This window comes from Nilaparvata lugens, chromosome 5, assembly GCF_014356525.2.
Source record: "Nilaparvata lugens isolate BPH chromosome 5, ASM1435652v1, whole genome shotgun sequence".
Lineage (NCBI taxonomy): Eukaryota > Metazoa > Arthropoda > Insecta > Hemiptera > Delphacidae > Nilaparvata > Nilaparvata lugens.
In genome coordinates, this window is record NC_052508.1 from 70975306 (window position 1) to 70993833 (window position 18528).

Below are 18528 nucleotides of genomic sequence, written 5' to 3' on the forward strand. Positions count from 1 at the left end.
TATTGAGATAGTTTCTGTCCAGCACCTCCAAATTCTTAATTTATCGATATGGCTTTTAATTTCTCATCTAAATAAGCTTTATCAACTTTATCGTTGTTAATACTGAGCAACTGAGATGAAAGCTGTCTAAATGCACCTAAAAGGTAGGCGCACACAGATCGTCATCGGACGGACGGCACGCATCGAACGGATCGGATGATTAGATTTGATGTATTGTTTTCAATTGGAGTGCGCATACCTATCCGCATCGGCATGCGGATACTACCGCACCTACTAAAGGTAGGCGCACACAGATCGTCATCGGACGGACGGCACGCATCGGACGATTAGATTTGCATTGTTTTCAATTGGAGTGCGCATACCTATCCGCATCGGCATGCGCACTCAATAGAAAACAATGCTTCAAATCTAATCGTCCGATGCGTGCCGTCCGTCCGATGACGATCTGTGTGCGCCCACCTTTAGAATGTAATGATAAACGGAGAATGAACTTACTTTAGCTGAAAAACTAACAACAGTAATACTAATTTTCAAGTTTTTAAAATCGTTTAATTCATTATATAAAAAATCAACAGAATCTTATCAGTACAGTATTTCAGCATTTTATACGCATTAAAATAACTAAATACTTATCCGTGTATGAAACACGATTCCAATGTTTACAGAAACCAACAAACTTGCTTAATATGACTTTCTTATTACATGAATTTTTACTAACAATCAGAAACACTTTGAAAACATGAATTTATAGCATTAAGATTTTATTTTTAGATACTACTTGAGTTTGATGGCCCAGTTTGAAGATACGACAAAATGTACATTTTATTTTGATAGTGGTTCATGTGATTAAGTTGGAGGATCACCTTGGACCCGAGGTCATTCTTATGCTAACATCGGGCGAGTCTCTCTCATAGGTGACTTCCATGTCCAGATCGTCATCTTCTTCATCATGAGTGTCGCTCTCTGTCTCGTCATTATCGTCTTCTTCCTCATCGTCTTCCTCTTCTTCATCTTGATTCTGAAGCAATCACATCAAAACTTATTTTTTTTAAATATATATAAATTTAAAAATTCACTACAGGTATCCGATTGAACCTCATTTCGATGGAAATAGAAATTTATTTATTTATTTGGTTATACAATTACAAATAATATGAATATACAGAACAACAGGCGAAGCCCAAAACTATTGTTCCCAAATTTTGATAATAATATGTCCGAAAAAATTGGTTATGTTCTTACTGTAGGAAGTTAAAGTTCAATTTTTGTCCAATTATTTATATTCGAGCTAGAATTTTGAATTTAGAATGATTAGAACACCAAATTATAGTCAAATATTTCACTTAATATCACCGCACTTTGAATAAATTAAGAATAATAAATTACCAGATAAACCGTTTTTAATGGTTTTGAAAGTAGTGTACAAACATTTTCCTAAGTAAGAATCACGTAATAAAGTCAGTAGGAATTATAGGACTACAGGGTTGCCGATTCTCTGTTATAAGAGTTCTATTTAAAATATTGAAATGTAAATTTCTCTACCTTTATCTCTTATCACTGCTACTTTTAGTACAGTAGCATTTCAAAAATAAATGAATCCAAAGAACTGTTCTACAACAAGTAGTCAACTAGTCTTACCTCAAAAGCTGTTTTCCCAATAGGTATCACGTCGCAATCTTTTTGACCAAGGCTTGCGAGCTGGAAAAAAATAAAAATTTAACCATAAAACGTCAGTAGAGAACATAACAAAAACATCTTGAAAATCTAAATTTAATAGATGATAATACAGTATTATCATGTGAAATTAATTCTCTGTATTCAAGTTTTCATGGACAAAAATAATGAAATTGCTTTTGTTCTCATTAGGGGCTACCCTCCAAGTAGATAGAGGCCATGACAACCGCACGAAAATACTTACTTATCCTGGCGCTACAGCCCATGTGGGCTTTGGCCTCCTCCACAATACGCCTCCAAGCTTCTCTATCTCCTGCCTTTTCTTTCCATCCTCTCACTCCAATTACTCTCAAGTCTCTTTCCATATCCTGCATCCATCGTGTCCTAGGTCTCCCTCTTCTTCTCACAGCCTCCACTTCTCATAGAGCATCGTTCTTGCATTCTTTCCACTTGTCCAAGCCAATCTATCCTTGAAAAAACGGAGAATATTTAAACCTTGCAGGATTTTTTTCAATTTCAGCATTCTTTCTGATTCTCCACGCCCCATTCTCCTGCACTGGACCAATATATCTCCTAACCAGCTTCGCACGAAAATAGTCAGATGTAATTATTGAAACAGATGATTCACCTTCACATTTAGACGTTGCCAATTCGTCACGTGTATTATATTAATATTGAATCTAAATTAAATTAATTCTCATTTATAACTGCTGTGGGTTGGTGACCAATTTTGGGGGAAGGAAGAAGTCAGTCTAAAATGGGGGATTTGCACTCCTGAACCTGTTGGGGGGGGGGGGGGCTACAACGTGCCACTTCAAAAATGTGTCATCCTTCAAGTGTTTAAGAGTGCACTTGCTCCCTATGCTGTGGAATTGATATGTTGCTCCTTACCTACAGCAGAGAAGCCAACATTTAATGACCACATACTGTGAATTCAGTAGTCTCCATCCATGACCAGCACTTGCTGGATAGATTGCGTCAAAATGTAAAAACTTGATAACAAAACCCCAGATCAAGATGGGAGGTCAGTCATAGAACTCAAGAAACACTGAATCGCTAGGGAGTAGAGCGCCAGACTCACAAGCTTCTCACGAAGTGCCCTCTCAAAAATCGTCTCCTCCTGCTTACGGAAATACACTGGCATGTGAATGCCCGATCTGCGAAAGATTCTCAGCCATGGAGAGCTTCTGTTGTCATGAGATTCACATTCGAAGGTCTTAGTGAGATTACAGAGCAACAGGTTGACTGAACTATTCTTCTCGAAAGCCTTATGGTAGCCGTCCACTGGAACCGTATTCAAACGATACGTTCGGCCGTTGGATCGGACGAATCTGCCGGCCGTTGATTCGCCGAATATGGTCGTCCATTGGAATCGTTTATGTCAGTCTAGTTGCCAATTATTGAATCAACTACTATCATAGCCACCAAAATGTTTCGTAAAACAATGATTATATTGAGATTTTGAAATAGAGCCGGAAAATCCCATTCCATTCGGATCGAAAACTTGATCGGTTGCTAAACCGACTACTAGTCTGTAAAAACTAGTCTCTAAACTTACTAGTCTGTCCCTAAAGAGGACAACAATGGAGGCAGAGCCAGTAAAGTTCCTGGGCTTCTGGATAGACAGCAGGTTGTGATGGAGCTACCATGTGACAGAAGTCTGCAAGAGATTGTCCGGGGTGATATACCTGCTTAGGAAGCTGAGACATATTGTCTGCAGAGACTACCTGTTATCAGCTTACCAGTCCCTGTTTCACAGTCACATCGGATATGGACTACTGCTGTGGAGACACGCACCTTCTTGTCACGATGTGCTACTACTGCAAAAGAAGGCAATCAGAATCATCTCTTTTGCAGGACATAGAGATCATTGTAGGCCACTTTTCAAGGAACTGAAAATTCTCACCATATACAGTCAGTATGTTCTGTCCTCCTTGATCTATGTCAGGGACAATCAGCATAAGTTGGTGAGAAGAAACGAAATTCACAGCCACAACACTCGCCATGCTACCAATCTGGAAGTTCCTCGCAGCCGGTTGGCCAGGACGCAGAGGAGTTTTCCATCAGCTGCACTAAGATTTTATAACAGACTCCCAATTGAAGTGAGAAATAAACCTCGCACTAGATTCTGCTCTCTCATCAGACAGGCATTAATGAATAGACCAATTTATTCATTGACTGAGCTGGCTGAGGAGCCACTATTTTAAAACTGTTTTATTCATTGACTGAGCTGGCTGAGGAGCCACTATTCTAGAATATTTTAAAACCTTTGACACAGTCTGTCTGGTACCCCCAGTCAAGGACGAAGACATCAAGTATCAAGTATCGGCCGGAGACGGCCGTGCACGGACCTGTTGCAATGGACGAGCATCTATAGCATTCTTCGTTGGGGGATCGTTCGAACGAGTTCGGTAGTTTTCGGCCAATGCTAGTTCGGACGAAATCGGTTCCAGTGGACGGCTCACCTTATGGATATTGTCAGAGTTTAGCTGTGGTGACCGACTTCTCCCTTCTGAAATCATGCTGCATATCTCCCAACAGACCATTCTTTATAGATGATCGCTTCTTTGCATCATCACGACTATAGTGAGGTCCACGTTTTAATGGCAGTATTTAATTAATATTGTTGTTGCTATCCTTGTCTATCATTCGACAAAGCAGATTATAGCTATATCCTTTTCTAGCTCCGCTATGTTGCCAAATCCGTTTTTAAAACAATGTAGAAATATAGTTATTTAAGGCAGACACTGGGCAAAGCTGTTCTTCTATCTTTCTCCACTGCCATTATCATTATAATGCTGACCTCACTATAGTAATGATTATCACAATGCATACAAGTCTAAAACTTCCAGGATCACCCTTCATGAAATGAGGAAATGTTTGCCTTTACTAATTCAAGCGTAGAGGAAATATAGATAGCATAATTCCTTCTTTTAGATAAGTTTATCTTTTCAAAGAGAAAAGATAGCATAAGAACATGGCTGGCATATGTCGTGTATGTTCCAAATTAGAAACTGTTTTTTTTTTGTTAACTCAAGGTGACTACTGTCGTTTATTACTGTTTTGGCCAGGTAAGAGTGTAAGAACGGCACTGTAAACGAGACTATCAGCATTACATAGCTTCACAAAAAAGAACCCGTAGGATTATCTGTCGATTATTACTGTTTTGAACAGGTGAGAGTGTAAGAACGGCAGTGTATGAGAGTGATCAGCATTACATAGCTTCACAAAAAAAGAACCCTAGGATTATCGGCTTGAGGGACATTGAAATTTGGAACATAACATTCATAAAATTTGGAAAAACCCCTTTAACACGGGATATCTTCTCATGCTATCTTTTCTTTATGATACTAGGTACCTTACCTCACATTTACATTCGAACTTCTAACAATTCTTGAAAATGGGTACTGTCTGCTCAGTATATTATGCATCATTGATTCCTATGGATGTTATCACACTAGGGTAGCCAGCGACATAGCCACACTTTGGCTACCGGGCCCCATCGCTACTGGTGAGTTGGTGACCGCTCTTTTTTCATGCTATATATTATCGCTACTAGCTCTGACAGTCAGTGCATTGTCAGCAACTGTCGCTGACAAGTTCAGCAGCAGTGTGATTCTTATATTTTTTATTCATGACATGACGCCATCGATCCTACAATTGTGAGTAATGGATGAAGAAGAAGGTATATAGGAAGTCGCCTGGCTGCCTTGTCTAATGCCGCTTCCACACACTTGCCAAGTGTGTACAAATGACGAAGAGCGCGAGAGTGTGGATGGCTTCTATGTTAATGCTTGCCTTCGCTCCGACTTTTGTCGAGACAAGGCGAACAAAGGTCAGGCCAAGCGGAAGCAAGTAGGCTACCCAGCTGAGAATCCACAAAATATACTCCATTAACACTTTTGTCAGGCACTCGTCACTTTGCAGTGTGGATTGTTGACCAGCTTGGAAAACGATTTGACGAGTTTGGACTAGACACTAATGTGTAGGCTACACTATTGCAAAATGGCCAACAGTGAAGGCGAGCGCTGGCATAGTAGACATCCACTTTCGCGCTCTTTGTCGCATTTACGTGTACACACTTGATAAGTGTGGAAGTTGTATAATAGAAGCGTTACGGTATGATCACATTGGATGCACGCATGCAGATGAGAAACAAAATCTGGAAAGAAACTGGTAACTTGTTTGTCGCTGAGCCCTACAAGCAAGTAAATGCGTTCAGTGTGACTGTTTCTATAGCTCTTTCCAGTTTTTGTTTCTTATCTGCACGCATGTTGATGCAAGTTCTTGCGTGCACTTGTACATAAGTGCATCCAATGTGATCATACCCTTGAACCTAACAATTTCTGCTATCATGGTCATGATAACCTGGTAAAGAGCCCAACATATTAATTTCATTTAGAATCTATTGTTGAAAAGAGGTAAGACTAATTATTAATATTATGATCAACTTACCCAAGATGAATGCTCTTGTTCAAGATGGAATAGTTCAGTTTCATCGTTTCTTGGCTTATCAACGTTGAACCACAATGGGTCTGTAACTTTAGGAGCCAAAGTGGGAAACAAAGGGATCAGCATAATTTATGCTCTTTCAATAACGTGTAGAGCTTGATTGATAAAGAAGATAAAGCTGGAAATTTAAATATCACAATTCAACAACAGTTCCAATAACCTCAAATCAACACTAACAACAGAATAAGAAATAATGCTACCTTGATAATATTGAATTTTGAACAAAGATCCAAAAGGCACTATAATATTTTCTCAGCTGTGAGTCGTCTGTATATCAGCTGTCTTGTGTTTGTAGTTGTAAATAAAAAGTTAGGTTATGTTACAATTTTTACAAATACCCTTGTAATCGAAACACCCATTAACAACGTGATTTCATTTTTTTCTTTCTACATTCCAAACCATTAAAATACGAATCAGATAAACTTGAAAATGACATTGATATAATTTGCTACAGTAACTTTTGTGTAGAGGTAGACTACTTACAAGTAGAGGTAGACCGTTGTAAAATCATGAAGTCAATGAAAGCTGTACAAACTATAAACCTCTTTGTTTCTCGTGAAATAACAAAGATTCCGGTGAGTTATTTTTTCTTATTATATTCAATTTATTCAATCCAAGCATTGTAGGTTTGATTGACAAGAGAGCCTTAAAGAGTGATAGACATTGAGATGTATGTAAATAAAAAAAATCTAAATTAACAAGAGCAATATAATTGGGATTTCTTCTTTGATGAAAGAAATACTGTGTCTCAGACCTTGTGTGACCTGAGCAAGGCCTTTGACTTTGTGTTGCATGGGATTGTGCTTGGTAAGAAGGTGTTAGAGATGTTGTTCTCTAGACTGCAAAGTCTTATCGTGAAAACAGATGGCAGTTCCTTTCTCAGGGAGGAGCAAAATCACAGGAATCGCCCTTTAAACATGGTATCCCGTAGGGTTCAGGTTTGGGACCCTTGCTGTTTTTGATAGAGGGGAGAGCATCAACATTTGTAGGTGACACTTTATATTTTATTCTGTTACAAATCTAACACTAGAGGTAGCAGAAGTTGTTTTTGGTAAAGGAACCAAACAAGCTTCAATTAAATCTTGGTAAGACTCAGAGGCTGCTCTGTTCATTGGCACAGCATAGCCCTGACTCTCAGATTGTGTCCCTCCTTGGACGTATCATTGATACTGTACTCACTTGCAATCGCCATATTGTGGGAATATGTAAGAAGCTGGGGAGAGTGATCTACCTACTTAGGGAGCTCATACAGCTGGTGAGCAGATCCTACCTAATTGTTGTTCACTATGCCCTCTTTCACAGCATCCTGGGCTATGGGCTGCAGCTTTGGGGTGATGCATCTGATTGTCACAACGTTTTATTGACCGAGCGAAGTGAGGTCTAAGATTCAAGTCGACGGTTTGGCATTTCTCTTAATGTTTAAATGTTTGAATATTTATATATTTTGCATTTACGGCTAAACGCGGTAATAGATTTTCATGAAATATGACAGGTATGTTCCTTTTTTAATTGCGCGTCGACTTATATACAAGGTTTTTGGAAATTTTGCATTTCAAGGATAATATAAAAGGAAAAAGGAGCCTCCTTCATACGCCAATATTAGAGTAAAAATCTGACTATAGAATTATTCATCATAAATCAGCTGACAAGTGATTACACAGATGTGTGGAGAAGCCATTCTATTGCTGTATTCCCATAAGGTCTATAGTTTCAATCAGTTACTTGTGGATGAGAATACTGCGTGAGGTCTAGATCTAGAAAAGGCCTTTGACAGTCTAGACTGGAGTATTCTAAAAACAGAAATTTGCAAAATAGGAATACGAGGCCAAGCGGGGAAATGGTTGGAGGACTACCTAACAGACAGATACCAGTGCGTGGAGCTTAGATACAAGGACAAAGGCAAAACCATGACCGCCAGATCTCTAGCCCAACCTATGAAAAACGGAGTACCGCAGGGATCTGTGCTGGGACCATTATTATTTCTTATTTACATAAACGGTTTGCCCAAACAACTACCAATGTATTCTAAATGTATTCTATTCGCCGACGACACAACTTTAATCATAAATGGAAAAGACCAGGACGAATTACAATTAAATTATAATACTACCATAGCTTCAACAAAAACAGCCCTGACAAACCTAAGACTCAATATAAACACATCCAAAAGTACAGTAATAAATTTCAATACAAGATCAGCAACCGAAAACCAACTAGATACTGATGAAGAGGTGACAGCTACAGCACGATTCTTGGGAATTACACTTGATGCACACCTAACATGGGATAACACATTGAAAAGTTGGTAGGTAAACTATCCTCAGCCCTCTATGCCATCAAACGTATAAAGGCAATAGCTGACAAAAAAACTGCTCTGATGGCTTACTACTCGCTATTTGCATCACACATGGGCTATGGAATAATAGCATGGGGAGCAGCCCCGCAGACCTACATTGTGCAAATATTAATTCTCCAAAAGAAAGTAATAAGAATAATAAATGGTTTACCACACGATACACACTGCAAACCATACTTCATACAGGATAGGATCCTCACTGTAATATCTCTATACATACTTAAAGCAATAATACATATAAAAAAATTCAAACCAGACAAGCCACACAGAAGAAATATCCACAAGCACAACAGAATAAGAAATAATGCTACCTTGATAATATTGAATTTTGAACAAAGATCCAAAAGGCACTATAATATTATCTCAGCTGTGAGTCGTCTGAATATCAGCTGTCTTGTGTTTGTAGTTGTAAATAAAAAGTTAGGTTATGTTACAATTTTTACAAATTCCCTTGTAACAGAAACACCCATTAACAGCGTGATTTCATTTTTTTGCAACATTCCAAACCATTAAAATACGAATCAGATAAACTTGAAAATGACATTGATATGATTTTTTACAGTTTTTGTTTTAACTATTTACATTACAAGTAGAGGTAGACCGTTGTAAAATCATGAAGTCAATGAAAGCTGTACAAACTATAAACCTCTTTGTTTTTCGTGAAATAACAAAGATTCCGGTGAGTTATTTTTTCTTATTATATTCAATTTATTCAATCCAAGCATTGTAGGTTTGATTGACAAGAAAGCCTTAAAAGAGTGATAGACATTGAGATGTATGTAAATAAAAATCCAAATTAACAAGAGCAATTTAATTTGGGAATTCTTCTTTGATGACAGAAATCCTGTGTCTCAGACCTTGTGTGATCTGAGCAAGGCCTTTGACTTTGTGTTGCATGAGATTGTGCTCAATAAGATAAGAACTATGGTGTTGAGATGCTGTTCTCCAGACTGCAAAGTTTTATCTTGATGGGAGATTGGTAGGTCCTTTCTTAGGGAGGAGCAAAGTCACAGAAATTGCCCTTCAGACATGGTGTCCCGCAGGGTTCAGTTTTGGGACCCTTGCTGTTTTTGATATAGTGAGATCCACGTTATAATGGCAGTAGATTGAGATAGAAGAATAGCGAGGCCGATTCTCTGCATTAATTAATTATATTTCTACACTGTCAAAAACATAATTGGCATCGTTGTGGACCTAGAAAAGGATAGTACCACCGGCTTTGTCGAATGATAGACAAGGATAGCAAAACCAAAGTTGGTCAAATACTGTCATTATAACGTGGACCTCACTATAGAAGGGAGTGCATTAACTCTTGTAGATGACACTTTCATATTTTTTTCTGATCCATATCCAGCACAGAATCTAGAGGTAGCAAAATTTGTGTGTGGTGAAACAAGGATGTAGCTGGAAACAAACACGCTTCAATTAAATCTTGGTAAGACTCAGACGCTTCTCTGTTCATTGGCACAGCATAGCCCTGACTCTCAGAGTGTGTCCCTCCTTGGACGTATCATTGATCCTATACTCACTTGCAATCGCCATATTGTGGGAATATGTAAGAAGCTGGTGAGCAGATCCCACCTAATTGTTGTTCACTATGCCCTCTTTCACAGCATCCTGGGCTATGGGCTGCAGCTTTGGGATCATGCATCTGATTGTCACAAAGTTTTATATTGTAGAAGAGAGCTCTCCGCATCATCACCTCTAGTTGTTACTTAAACACTGCAGACCGCTCTTCAAGTCTACTGGAATAATAACTATTTTCAGCTGTTATACATATTTAAGTGCTATGCTATTGTGCTTTGGGGACATGTGGGCTGTTGTGAGAGGATACTGCTTCTTCAAAAAATTGTGATCCGCATCATTACATTCTCGCCGTACCTGGAACATTGCCGGCCACTGTTCAAAGAACTGCGGATCCTCATAGTCTTCAATCAGTACCTGCTTACCTCGTTAGTGTTTCTAAAAGAACAGCAGCTATAAATTTCAAGTGAGAGGCCAGGTTCATGATTATTATAATAGAAGACGTGATGATGTAGACCTGCCACAATCGCGATTGGCCAGATCACACACCAGTTTCCCAATTCGCACCATGAAAATATTCAACAGGCTCCCATTGTGTATCCATGAATTGGAAGATGAACAATTTAAAAATGTACTTCGAAACTCCTCAAACTTTCTTAAGTGAAGAGGAGATCATTCGTTTTATTTGTCTCTTTTGCCATCTTGATAGTTTGTGTAAATTTTATGAACTTTTGTGTTTTTAATTTCTTACGACGAAATCCATCCAGTGTAAAGACTGGTCATGGATGGAAAGAAAATTGAATTGAATTAAATTGAATGTTAAGATAAATTTTGACGAGTACAGCTGAATACACACACTCAATACACTCTTATTTTTCACCAAGACCAACAGACCGGATAGTTTGTGTAAACTTTTCTTGGAGGAACTCATGACTACAAACTTGAGTTTTCAAGATGGCATGGTCACTGTGACTCGAAGAACTCATGTAACCCATAGAAAAGGTTTTCTTTAAGCCAACACTTTAGGCCAGCTTTCACTTTGAGCCAACATGAGCAGAGACTTACATAGTCATAACCATTCCACACAAAATGGTTGCATGTTTGACATGCCTTATTACCGACTGAGTATAGTTAGGTCCACGTTATAATGGCAGTATTTGATCAACTTTCGTTTTGCTATCCTTGTCTATCATTCGACAAAGATGGTGGTACTATCCTTTTCTAGGTCCACAACGATGACAATTATGTTTTTGACAGTGTAGAAATATAATTAGTTGATGCAGAGAATCGGCATCGCTATTCTTCTATCTTTATTCACTGCCATTATAACGTGGACCACACTATAGGACAAGAGACTCATTTACTACTATGGCTCTAAACATTTTCATTAAGCTGCCTATAGTCAGGTCCACGTTATAATGGCAGTGTTCAATTAGCAATGGTATTGCTATCTTGTCTATCATTCAACAAAGCGGATAGCGCTATCTCTTTCTCGCTTTGCTCTGTTGCCAGATCGTCTTCTAACAATATAGACTTAATAAATAATTAACAAAATATTTCATCTTAATTATGAAAATTCATTATGGAATTATTGAAAAATATAATTTCTTGCTTAATAAAATGAAATTGATTATTTTAAACGATAATGAACAGTCAATATTACATCAATAAACCTGTATCAGCTATCGTCTATAGAAGGCATTGACAAGACCGAGGATCGGCAACGTTGATCTCCTCACTATAGACATTTAAACAGCCATGAGTAGCGAGGAATTTAGGGTGAAGTTGACGTGTTAGTTTAAAGGAACCCCTTTCTATGGATTAAATGAGTTCTTCAAAGTCACAGTCACTATGCCATCTTTGAAACTCAAGTTTAGAGACATGACTTAACTCCAAGTAAAGTTTATTCTTATTTTTCGACACAATCTATCCGGCTCCGCTGGTCTTGGTGAAGAATAAGAGCCGGTTTCCGAGCTCGGGATTCAGCTAAGTTCTAGACTTTAAAAAGATGGAGTCAGAAAATTGGCGTAGTCTCAGTTTTTTATGGAAATCTTTATTCTCTCATTTCTATAACCTAATTGGGAACTATTTTCCTTGACGAAATGAAACATTTCCAAATAATTCGAAATAACGGGAACTTTACACAATTTTCTCTTCATTTAATTTTGTGTTCAATTTTCTAGTTTTTCAAAATTTGATTCAAACGTGGACTGCGACTACGCAGTTTCGGAGAGCCAATTTTCTGACTCCAACTGTTCAAAGTCTAGAATTTGACTAAATCGATTTAGAAGAATTAGTCAAATGAAGTGTTCATCCCGAGCTCGAAAACCGGCTCTTAGGCCGGTTACAGAGCTCGACCGACCGTCAGTGCGTATGTAACATCCATTGCAGCTTATTATCTTCGTAAACGAAAGATTAAAAGACGTAGATATCAATTTCACTCGATGGTCGCCCAAAGAGCATTTCTAAGGGAACTTAGTACCATTATATACATCATTGCTTGGGGTAAAGATACATTTCTCAACTACCTCAGAATCTCCTTCAGAAATTTTGATGAGTTATTTTGAGCTTGTATCACCATTGGGAATACTTGCAGTCACTTTAAGCTACGGATCAAATAAATGTAGATAATATTAATAATAATTATATGATTTTTTCAATAAAAAATTTGAAAATGATTAAAGAAATGTATAGAAAAACTCTGAATTCAAATATGACACTATTAAATGAATTCATTCATTATGCTATTCAATTCAATATCAGCTGATTGACGGGCAGAGGTGTCAGCACATTGGTTATGTTGCGATCGGGCTACTGATCAGTACAGCTCTGAAAGATTCTATTTGTTTGAATAGCGCGTCAGTCGACCGATGGAACGGATGCGCACGAGCTCGACCGATGATATTCGTACGCTGTATAAAACGCATGGTCCTGACAGTGCGCGTGCGTGCCGTCAGTCCTGCTCTGTACGGATACATGGAATATCAATGGAAAAGACAAGCGCGACTGACGTACGCACTGACGGTCGGTCGAGCTCTGTAACCGGCCTTAGTGTATAAATGAGTACTTACAGCATATCGTATATGAAGTAAAGTACGTATAGAAATGAGCGTCCACCAATAAGAAAAAAAATTGGTTATGTTTATAGACAGGGCTGCTCTGAAAAGTACCTGAATAATAATTACAAATTACAATTTCCATCATTCTGTTATTCTATTTATTATCAAATAAGCTGATAATAGATCATCTCTCTGATAATAGATGAATATTTGTGGTTTTCCTCAGCTACTTCATACTCAAAAATGCTACAAAGCAACTGATGCTATGGAGGAAAAGCGGAGAGCCGCATTAATGGCAAGAAATCTTCCTAAACAAAAACCCATTCCTGGCGTAAAGCACATCTTACTCATTGCATCCGGAAAAGGTGGAGTCGGAAAATCGACAACAGCAGGTGGGATATTTCAATTTTTTGATAGCTGTAAAGCACCAAATAGACCCTCAATATTATTTTACCATACAGTAAGTATCTACATCAGGCCTCAGCGTACATGATGAGTTTATTTTAATATAAAGTTGTTTTGCATGATGTTATAATAATAAATAAAGCCTTTATTTTTGTCAAAAACATACATAAGCTACGGTACTTCAGACTTCAAAATACTCTTCAAATCAATTCAAAATAATCAATAGTCTTTTTTTGGAACCTAAGCCCGTCACCGAGCATAGGCCTCTTATGTTATAAGTAGGTTCTATATCATACACTATATATTATGATATTGAGCGTCTATATTATGGTTCTATATTATGATATTAAGCGTTCATGGGTCGCTTAAAATATTATACAATACCTCTATTGGCTCCATAATACTTTCTAGAAAATTTTCCAATAAATATGTACAGGGGTGACCACCAACCCCCAAGACGCACCCCCTAAATTCAGATAAAAAATCATCACCCGCCCCTATACGAAAACAATTTCGTCAGTGCTCATTTTAATCACTCTGATTATTCAGGACCCCCATGATTTGATTTAAGCCCTCACCCCCAAGAATTTTGAGGACGCAGTCTACGGTCTCCAAACCTTTAGAGTTTAAAGAATTCTTTATCTTTGTAGATTTATTATAATACATTACTCTCCATGAAATCTAGGCTGTCATAATCAATCTTATTATTATCTATATATATAAAAGCGAAAAGGCACTCACTCACTGACTAACTGACTCACTCACTCACTCGCAGAACTAAAAATCTACCGGGACCAAAAACGTTCAAATTTGGTAGATATGTTCAGTTGGCCCTTTAGAGGCGCACTAAGAAATCTTTTGGCAATATTTTAACTCTAGGGGGTGGTTTATTAAGGGTTTAAAGTTCGTCTTTTAGCATGTAATTCTTCTTATTCTCTTAATTATAATTGAAAAAGGCCATACCATATGTTAATATAGAACTATAATCTACAGAGAGTACGTCTTCGAAACAGTTAACTGGTAACTAAATTAATAATTTTGTCAGGTTGGCATTAAGTTGAGTTGACTTTGTTAGGTTGGCACCAAGTTGAAGATTGAAATGCATTTATCCAGGACCTCCTAAATACCAATTTATCCAATTAGCCAAAATTAGCGTTTTCTCAAATTTTCTGCGTTTCTTCACCTTTTTCAATAATTGATGGAAATATATTAAATTCAGTACACAGGTTTAGCTGAGGTGGAAGAATTTTGTTCGCCAAAGATACGCCGATATAGTAACAGGTGTTTTTCGAGATCAAATTGACATAATACATTCAAATTCGGTACAGAGGTTCCGCTGAGGTCTACATGCAGGCGAGCGAAGCGAGCCCGCTGATCCCATTTTTGGACGATCCAGTCGGGGGTCCAGGGGGCGGAGCCCCCTGGCTAGACGGATATGGCGAGCGAAGCGAGCCTGACGGCTAGTTAAATCATAAAAATCTTTAAACATAGGTAGAGTGAGGTCCACGTTATAATGGCAGTGTAGGAAGATAGGAGAAAAGGGTTGTCAGACCTGAGCCTTGCCACCCAAACAGCTGATACTGGTAATATATCTGATGAAATTAAGGCTGTGCAAAGGCTAAAAAAATCTGGTGTGGCGCACTCACACAACTTTCCTTGCCGTTATGAAAATTGATCAACTGACGCTAGTGTTCCCGCGCATATCAAATCTACTATTCTAAGATTTGAGCCAGCTGGTGACAGGGCAATAACGCTGGAGACACACATGAGGTCTGCTATCTCTTCATAGTGAATGATTTAATAGAATCAACAATAATTTGCAATTGAATAATCACATTTTCTCGAATTTAAAGCTTATTTTCAATTTTAGGTGAAAATGTTACTGAACATTAATTGTAGAAAATTTTCATGCTCAATCTACTCCACTTGTTTTTTTTGTTTCAATTGTATCTGAAGCCTGATAATTGGGAATCTATCTGCATTGATGGGGTGGAGTTCCTGAAATTTTTACAGATATGGGACTTGTGGCAGTTGATAGAGCTTATTGATGACTATTTTAGGTATGAATTTGATCAAAATCGTTGGAGCCATTTTCGAGAAAATCGCGAAAAACTCTGTTTTTGACATTTTCGCCATTTTAGCCGCCATCTTGAATTGCATTTGATCGAAATTGTTCGTGTCGGATACTTATAGTGTAAGGACCTTAAGTTCCAAATTTCAAGTCATTCCGTTAATTGGGAGATGAGATATGTAGACAGACGCACATATACTCATACTTTCCTTACTTATGGTAATAAGGCAAGGAAAGTAATAAACTTTTTACTGGTGATATTGTTCATAGTTTTTCGATTTGTATATCATCAAGCTATGAAAATGAAAAGTTTTATCAGGTAATGTTTTTTTCTGATCATTACTTTTTGAGATATGAGCGCCTAAAGTTTAAATTTTTGGGACAGAACATTTCAAATTCGGTAAGAGATAAATCCATGAGATTTAGAGGAGGAGGCTTCATGGTATTGTTGATCTAGTAAAACAAAAAATTTCTGACAATATTTATTCTTAAGAGAGTTGTTCAATTTACTAAAAAAATAATAACTTTTAGTTGAGTTATTCTTGGTAAATTGAATAACTTTCTCAAAAGTTGATATTTTCAGAATTTTTTTACTAGATCAACAATACCATGAAGCCTCCTCCTCTAAATCTCATGGATTTATATTATCTTACCGAATTTTAAATGTTCTGTCCGAAAAATTCAAACCTCAGGCGCTCATATCTCAAAAATTAATGATCAGAAAAAAAACGTTTTCCTTAGAAAACTTTTTCATTTTGATAGCTTGATGATATACAAATCGAAAAACTTTGAAAAATATCACCAGTAGAAAGTTTACTTTTAGCCTTTGCACAGCCTTAACTGATCATTATTGTTGAAAATAGTTAATCATATTTTATTTGTCAAGAAAATATATTTTTTCAAGATGTAATTATAAATTTTTATGATTGAGATTAAATATTTTGTCAATTACTTAAATTTCTACATTGTTGATAAACGATGTGGCAACATCACAATGCGTGAAAGAGATGGTGCCATCTGTTTTGTTGAACGATAGACAAGGATAGCAACTCCATTGCAAATCACACACTGTCATTATAACGTGGACCTCACTATAGACCTCACATTTTGAGCGTTCTCAGACATTAACGATGTACCGTCTTACAAACCTTTATTTGGACAATTTATTTTATGAAATTGGGATGAAAAGAAGTTTTGGACTGTAGTTTCTTTCTTTGTCCTTAAGTTGATTGTAAATTATAAATAATAAATAAAGCCTTAGACTGTGTATTCTAAATTAAGGTTTGAAACAGTTTTGGACAAATGCCTGTTGTTTATACCTGAATTGTATTTGCATATAAATAAATAAATAAAACCCAAGCCCTGGCAATCTCAGATTATGCGGTAATGCATTAAACATAGGCAATCATTGAATTTGTGTGAAATTTATCATAAATTATATTGTGTTCTACACTGCACACATTTTAAATATCTTCAAGTTGTATGTTTTCCTTTTTCAGTCAATTTGGCCACAGCTCTAGCGTCAATCAAGCCGAGCCTGAATATTGGACTGTTGGATGCTGATGTATATGGCCCTTCTATACCACTCATGATGAACCTCAATGAATCACCATACCTCAATGAAGGTCTTACTAAATTTACTGACTGAAGGTTATTTCCATACATACATTGTAATGATTAAGATTCACGTGGATGAATAATAATCTCCAAAATTGAAATTATCTTTATTATACTTCTTAGAAAGTATAAACAATATACAAAATGTTAACTTTTAATATACAATTTGCATATACAAAAGTTGAAGAAGGTCCCTCACATGCATGGGAACAGCCTGTGTGCGAGGAATTATCATTCACAGGTTTTGTTTTAGAAAAGTAAACTGTACTCAACTACATTCACTAACCATAACCCATGGCCCACGTTATAATGGCAGTGTTTGATTAGCAATGGTATTGCTGTCCTTGTCTATCATTCAAAAAGCGAATCTATTATAAATAAATACTATTCATAAATTGTGGGTTACGTGGAAGAGGGAGCTCTTATTGTCTCAACTTCACTCACATCTCTTGTAATGATTTAAGTGTAAAAATCTGGTGTGGCGCACTCACACAACTTTCCTTGCCGTTATGAAAATTGATCACCTGACGCTAGTGTTCCCGCGCATCACAAGTCTACTATTCAAAGATTTGAGCCAGCTGGTGACAGGGCAATAACGCTGAAGACACACATGAGGTCTGCTATCTCTTCATAGTGAATGATTTAATAGAATCAACAATAATTTGCTATTGAATAATCACATTTTCTCGAATTTAAAGCTTATTTTCAATTTTAGGTGAAAATGTTACTGAACATTAATTGTAGAGATTTTCATGCTCAATCTACTCCACTTGATTTTTTTTGTTTCAATTGTATCTGAAGCCTGATAATTGGGAATCTATCTGCATTGCGGAGCTCCTGAAATTTTTACAGATATGGGACTTATGGCAGTTGATAGAGCTTATCAATGACTATTTTAGTTATGAATTTGATCAAAATCGTTGGAGCCGTTTCCGAGAAAATCACGAAAAACCCTGTTTTTGACAACATTTTCGCCATTTTAGCCGCCATCTTGAATTGCATTTGATCGAAATTGTTCGTGTCGGATCCTTATAGTGAAAGGACCTTAAGTTCCAAATTTCAAGTCATTCCGTTAATTGGGAGATGAGATATCGTGTACACAGACGCACATACACACACACACACACACACACACACACCACACACACACACACACAACACACACACACACACACACACACAGACCAATACCCAAAAACCAGTTTTTTGGACTCAGGGGACCTTGAAACGTATAGAAATTTAGAAATTGGGGTACCTTAATCTTTTTCGGAAAAAAATACTTTCCTTACCTATGGTAATGGGGCAAGGAA

General features: G+C 37.3%; 2 protein-coding genes across 2 annotated transcripts in view; one reads left to right on the top strand and one right to left on the bottom strand.

Annotated features, from left to right (window-relative positions):
- Window positions 1–523: 523 nt before the first annotated feature.
- Window positions 524–6406, bottom strand: LOC120351505 (anaphase-promoting complex subunit 15B-like). The gene is made up of 3 exons (XM_039429225.1): window positions 6130–6406; window positions 1639–1698; window positions 524–1018 (listed from the first exon to the last, which is right to left on the bottom strand). Exons 1-3 carry the CDS (start codon window positions 6250–6252, stop codon window positions 860–862), a joined length of 342 nt encoding a protein of 113 aa, XP_039285159.1. The 5' UTR covers window positions 6253–6406; the 3' UTR covers window positions 524–859.
- Window positions 6407–8949: 2543 nt separating this feature from the next.
- The window catches only part of LOC111045531, a 67889-nt gene continuing 58310 nt past the window's right edge, over window positions 8950–18528 (top strand). Inside the window, exons 1-3 of the mRNA XM_039429594.1 lie at window positions 8950–9221; window positions 13328–13517; window positions 17101–17226. Coding sequence (XP_039285528.1) covers window positions 9156–9221; window positions 13328–13517; window positions 17101–17226 — 382 coding nt within the window. The 5' untranslated portion in view covers window positions 8950–9155. The remainder of the gene's footprint in view (window positions 9222–13327; window positions 13518–17100; window positions 17227–18528) is intronic.

Coding starts and splice junctions, on each gene's coding strand:
- LOC120351505 (XM_039429225.1), bottom strand. CDS start 6,252: ATGCTGATCCCTTTGTTTCCCACTTTGGCTCCTAAAGTTACAGACCCA. Junction 1,699..6,129: donor AACAAGAGCATTCATCTTGG/GTAAGTTGATCA, acceptor ATTTTTTTCCAG/CTCGCAAGCCTTGGTCAAAA. Junction 1,019..1,638: donor TTGGGAAAACAGCTTTTGAG/GTAAGACTAGTT, acceptor TGATTGCTTCAG/AATCAAGATGAAGAAGAGGA.